At 41.3% G+C, this 6,658-nt stretch overlaps 1 protein-coding gene across 1 annotated transcript; it reads left to right on the top strand.

Moving 5' to 3' along the window:
- The first annotated feature begins 498 nt into the window (after positions 1–498).
- On the top strand, positions 499–1,095 carry LOC149374058 (uncharacterized). Its single transcript, XM_089594967.1, has one exon. It carries the CDS (start codon positions 499–501, stop codon positions 1,093–1,095), a length of 597 nt encoding a protein of 198 aa, XP_089451093.1.
- Positions 1,096–6,658: the final 5,563 nt, after the last annotated feature.

The following is a 6,658-nucleotide window of genomic DNA, read 5'->3' on the forward strand; positions in this document are numbered from 1 at the left end:
TATTGACCAGGGTTATCAAAGTTCTCTGGTGACTCGTTCTCTTTGCGATGTCTTAAGACTTAAGACGCACTCGGTTAACATCTTATTAGCTGGCGTAGGGGATGTACCCTCAACTCATGTTGCGAGAAGGACTTACATAAACTTTTGACCACATTTTGGTTCGTGTTTCAAGTGCGACACTGAGGCCCTGATTGTTCCTAAGATTTCTTTGTGTAAGTCTCCCACTTTAAGAAGCTTAGTTAATATTCCACACATTTAATAACTTCAACTAGCGACCCTGATTATCACCAACTAGATAAAATAGACGTTCTGCTAGGAGCCTCTGTTCACGCTTACATAATTCAAAATTTAATTCCACGAGGCTCCCTCGATCAACCCATCGCTTCAGCCTTTCGGATTGGATGGCTATTATCAGGACCTGTTTCCTTCATATCAGAGAGTGTCTCTTTCTTCAAGCAAGCCAGCCACTTGATTATAGTGCCTAAAGAAATTGCAGTGATGCACGCTTCCAAGGGCCCTGATCTTGATGAAGTTATGCAACGTTTTTGGCTGGTCGAGGAACCTCTCTCCAAGCCTGAGCTGAAGGGAGATGATCTTCGTTGTAAGGAGCATTTTAACCTCACACATTTTCGATCCCCTGACGGCCGTTTTGTGGTCAAATTTCCGTTCAAGGGCAAAACTGTTGACACCCTTTCGCTTTGTAAGGGCACATACAAAACTGCGCTCTCCATGTTTCATCAGCAGGAGAAAAGATTCGGGAACGATCCCTGCTTATACGAGTTGTACAAGTCCTTCATGTCTGAGTACATAGCTCTCGGCCACATGCGTGAGATATTTGACTCCAGACCAGCAAAGAGCTTTTTCCCACATCATGGGGTCTTATGGACCAAGTGCTCTTCGCCTAAGCTTAGAGTCGTCTTCAATGGCTCAGCCAAAAACAGAAATGGATTGTCCTTGAACTCCTTACTTCACACTGGCCCAAATCTCATGATAAATCTTTTCGAGTTGATCATCAAATGGCGTTTTTACAGATTCGTCTTTACCGCCGATGTGGAGAAGATGTTTCGGCAAATCTCGGTCCACACAAACGATTAAGCCTTTCAGGCAATCCTTTGAAGATCTGTCCCCTCTTCTCAACTTAGAACATACTTTCTGACAACAGTCACGTATGGTCTTGCGTGTTCCCCTTTCTTGGCAACTCAAGTCTTGTATCAACTGGCCTTCGAGCATGCTGAATCTCATCCCCAGGCATCAAGGATCCTACACGAGGAAACCTACGTAGATGATTGTTTGTCAGGCGGTCATTCAGTGGCACAGATCTTGGTCAAATGAGAGGAGCTCAGTAAACTGACGCGGATTGGTGGACTCCCCCTGCGCAAATGGTCTTCCAATTTGCCGCAGGCTCTCGAAAACATCCCCATAGCTCATCGTGTTGATCAACCGAAGATCCTGGAGACAAATGGAGAGTCTATATCTGTCCTTGGACTGTCTTGGGATCCCACATCCGATGAATTTGCATTTAAATTCACGATCGATCATCTCCCTAGTTATTGGACCAAGCGGACCTTGTTCTCTCGAGCTGCTCGGTTCTACGATCCTTTGGGCTGGCTTTCACTGATTATTATAGTTCTAAAAATGTTGTTACAGTTGCTGTGGTTGCTTAAGTTAGCGTGGAACATGCCGCTTCCAGCTCCTGTTGTTGAAACCTGGGTGAAGTTGCTGAATAAGATACCTGAGCTCGATCACGTGAGAGTCCCTCGATGAAATCATTGTTCTCTTGGTGCGCAGCTGGAAATCCACGGCTTCGCCAATGCCTTTAAGTCAGCCTACGCCGCTGTCGTTTGTTCCTCAACGGCAGTGATGTACACGTGTCACTCCAAGTAGCTAAGACCCGAATCATCCCCTTAAAGGTATTGAGCATTCCTTGACTTGAGTTCTGCGCTGCTCATCTACTTGCAAAAATTGTCAAACATTTTATAGATACTTACCATTGTAACGGAGCTCCTATACACTAATGGACAGACTTTCTAAATGTTTTTCACTGGCTTAAAGCTCTGCTGTCCAAGTGGCCAGTCTTTGTTGCAAACAGATGCTCAGACATCCACATCCTGGTGCCCAGTGCACAATGGCAACACATTACCTGAAGACAAAACCCTGCTGATTTGGCCTCTCGCGGCATCATGCCCAGTCAATTCGTTTCCCAACGGATCTTGTTTTTGCGGTCCACATATCTTACATGAAACTGATCCTCAGTACTCTGAGCTCAAGGTTGAAGTTATCGAGCCACTGCCCTCGTTTAATCTAGTATCAAGTTGCTCAGAAGAAAAACCTGACTCTTTCGTTAAAACCCTACTTGGTCGTTGTTAACATTGGCTTCGCCTTTGCGAGCCACAGCTTACGTCATGCGTTTTGCCTTTTGGTGTCACGAGAGCTTCAAAAAGTCACCCTCACCACTCACTATACAGTCCACTGCTCTAGAATTCCTTTGTCGTGATCCGTTCATTCAGGTTTTTTCTCAAAGCTAGACAACTGATGAGTTAGACGCCGTTTCCTCATTAATAGTGTTAGATTATCAATGGCACAATTTTGCGCCTGACATCGCAGTTCTTGAACGCAACATTGACATTCCTATTGGTCAACAAGAATTTCTTCCTGCTTCTAGCCGATGACGAAAGCTAGCCCCCTTTCTGTCTGACGGGTTGTTACGAGTTGGAGGCAGATTAAGCAACACCTTGCTTGATTCTGATGCCAAACACCCTCTGATTTTGTTTTGCAGAGACTTTCTAACATTGTTACTTATCCAACGACACCATCTTATTACTCTTTACGAGAGCACACAATTGACTATGACCGCCCTTCATCGAAAGTACTGGACCATAAACGGTCAACAGATCGTAAATTCTGAGTTGGCTCACTGCTTGACCTATCTCCGATATGCTGCTCGACCATAGACTCAGCTGATGGCTGATCTTCCAAAATCCCGGGAGACTTCTTCACTGGCATTCAAAAACACAGGTGTTGATCATGCTGAGCCCTTTCCCATTCATCTGGCAAAGCATCGTGGGTGAGGCACCCTCAAGGGTTACATTGCTGTATTTGTCTGCATGACTACCAGAGCTGTACATTTCAGGGTCGTTAAAGATAACACTTCCCATTTCTTTATTGCAGCTTTCCAACGGCTTACATCTAGACGAAGTCAATGCACTGATTGATTAAGTGATCGGGGCACTAATTTTGTGGGAACCGACCGAGAACTAAACGCAATGTTAAGAAACCAGCACAAGCGCGAAGCGCATTCTTTAACGATGGTCTGAAGTCTGTGCAAATGCCGGGGTCAATAATGAGTCGGCTCGACGCAGAAATAAACGACATCTTGAATTTACCTTATACCGATGAGAGAGAAACATGAAAGGAATACCAACAAATTTTACAACGGCATTTGCACCTTAGGAAATTAAACAGCAAAAGAAAATAACATGCTGATACAATCATGGAGAGCGCTAAGGTATCACGAGATAACGATCCCTCTGACGATGAAGTTGACGAAGACGGAGGGAAACGTAAAGAGGAGGAAAAGCAGGATACCGTGGTTATCGAAAGCGTACGGAAAAAAGTTTTATCAAAAAGCTGCACTGATCATATGACAATTGCGTGCTGCTGGTAACTTCATGTGAAGCAATACACATATTGTCATCATAGGTAGCGTTCGCATACCACAGTCAAACATTGTCGATCTGGTGAACGATGCCTTGAAGAACAGAAGAAAATGCACGTCGGTTGGCCGTGATCAGTTTGCAGTGGTACTTTGTACGGCAAACGTTTTGCAAGAGTATGTTGTAAACGCTCAAGTATTAAAATTACTGATTGACGACGACAACGATGATAAATCAAAATCGCCAAAGAAGAGTCTGAGATCTACGTCGAATAATAAAAGTTTTCTTGATAAAAATTGTACTGAGTTAACGACGTCACCAAAAAATAGAGAAAAATTCCTCAAAATTGTGCCTTTATTGAATTAAGTACAAACATGGCATCCATTGAGTGGGAAAGTGACTAAAGCGAATAAACAAAAGCAAAATTTGAAAAGAAAAAAAAACAGTGCTTTCAACGCTTTAATCGACTCGCCACTGTTTGAGATGCATGTACCTGGATACAAATTTTTCAGTCCTGGAACGAAGCTATCGAAGCGTATTGAGCACGGTGATGTGGGTATAAATTTCTTGGACGAAGCATGTCATCAGCACAATCTTGTTTACGCTACTGAGAAGAAGGGTCAACGTCTGTAAGCTGATTGGGCGTTAGCTAAATTTACTTCTTCGCGTATATTTGCCGGAGAAACACCGCCAGATAAGCGAACAGTCACTTTATTGACAGCATGCTGCATGTGTAACAAAATTACTTTTGAAAAGTTTTTTTCGCACATCAAGAGAGCCATTGGACCTAATGCTTAAAAGGAGAAAAAAAAGTATAATGCACAAGACTTTGCAAAATTTTTACTACGAAGCAGTGCGATCAATTGCATCCGCTGGTGGTAACAAACTTGTAAGTGCTGTGAAAAATAAGTTCTTGCACTCGAACGTTATTAGTTGGATAAGGAGTCAAAATACCTATAATTTACATAGACCTATGAGAAATCGCTTTCCCAGAAGAAGCAATAACGTGCTTTATAACTATGACGGCGTGTGGGAAGCTGATTTAATAGGCTTGAGAACTTTTACAACCTACAATGGTGGCTACGCTTATGTTCTCGTTGTCGTCGATTTTGTCAGCAAATATGCTTGGGCTGTACCTATTTTGTATAAAACATCAAAAAACGTCGCCAAAGCATTGTAACGTATTTCATTAAGAAGCGATGATCGTACACCAATGTGTCTCAAAACGAATAAAGGTAAAGAATTTGTAGGTCGTGAACTGTAATCCGTTGTATGAAAAAATAAAATTAAATACAGAATAGCACGTAGCCCATTAACGAAGGCTGGAATAGCCGAACGTTTTATAAAAACTATTAAAGAAAGAATGTAGCGAATACTTACTTACACAGACAATAGACGCTTCGTAGACATTTTTTCAAGTATAATAGAGTCATACAATCGCACGAAGCATTTGTCAACAATGATCGCGCCAGCAAACGTAACTTTGCACAATGTTGCGCGAGCACGAGCAAATATAATGCAACATTATGACAGGCATATTTATTAAAATCCAAAGTACAACGTTAAAGATTCAGTGTGCATCAGTAAAATAAGAAAAGTGTCTTTGCCAAAGGTTACAAAAGTAGTTGGACTTTAGAGTTGTTTGAAATTGTGCGTATCTCTTGCACGCATTAATCTCCAGTTTATTTTCTGAGAGATTTGGCTGACGAAGATATTGACGGCTTCTTTTACGAGGAAGAGTTAAGCAGAGTGTGAAAATAATTAAACAAGAGATTCTTTGAGGTTGACAAGATGTTAAAAAGTCAAGGTTAAGGACGCTTCAAAGTATATTGCATCAGCTGGAAGAGATATCCTGAAATTATTAGTCCTTGGGAAAAAGATAATTATTTAAGAGATATTAAATAAAGGACGATATCACGTTGTGTAGCCTAGCAACAGTAGCATGCAGTATTGTCCTGATAATACTACTGCGCACTACGTGACAAGATTACCTCAGCAAATTAGTTCACAAGGTTAGTGGAGTGTTGGTATAACAGAGATTCAAGTACCATTTACGTTTTAACATGCGATGAAAGATAACGAAAGAAGAACTACCGTGAAATGTATACCATGACTACACAATAATGAACACACAGAATGTCCTGTGATTAATGAAGATAACTACATACAACCCGGTCTATAAACAAGTATCGAAGAAATGATACAAAAAATCAATATTTTTGATACCACACGAGGTCACTTAGTTTTTAGTTTGGAAAGAGGTGGTTACATAGTGGCTAAGTTAGTATGTTCCAAAACAGTGGGCAGTGAATACATGTATCACTATTTACTGTTATCTAAAAAATTACGTAAGATCTTAAACTTTGGAAGTGCAACGAGTCTTTTTTTGGGAAATAATGAGATTCGATCCATTCATCCAGCAAATCTCGCTAATGCTTTACCATCAATGCTCATCATTTACAGTAACATTTGTGAACCATACATTGTAGGATACATCTAATCGCATTTGTTGCGGGTGGTGTCATTAGACATTCAAGGTTATGCATACAATTGCGTCAAATATAAAAATTTCTCACCACCTATGAACATACCATTACGCTTTAACTCCTTTCACAACATCAAAATCGATATGAGGGACCTGATTGGTGCCCCCATACCATTCGACTTTGGGACGCTAATAATAACGCTTTATTTTAAATGAATCGATCAAAAACTATGGATCCCTACGAAGACTACTTTATTGTAAAAAGTGGTGGTGGTAATGGTACTAGAAGACTGACCACAATTTATGGAAACAGTGGAGGAAATGTTGGGTGCATTCACGTTGGGACCCCCTATCAATGAGGACACGGAGATATTGGATCGTTTCTTGCTGGAGTATTTTGACTAGTGTTACCACTCATAAACGAGGTGTCAAAGCTGTAGGCAAACAAGCTGTTCGTGAAGGTATGAATATTATGTCTAACGTCACCACTAAAAATATACCTTTTAAATTTCGACATTTC

This window comes from Copidosoma floridanum, unplaced genomic scaffold (assembly GCF_036245765.1).
Source record: "Copidosoma floridanum isolate Cflo_tuat_1 unplaced genomic scaffold, Cflo_Japanese_pri ptg000022l, whole genome shotgun sequence".
Lineage (NCBI taxonomy): Eukaryota > Metazoa > Arthropoda > Insecta > Hymenoptera > Encyrtidae > Copidosoma > Copidosoma floridanum.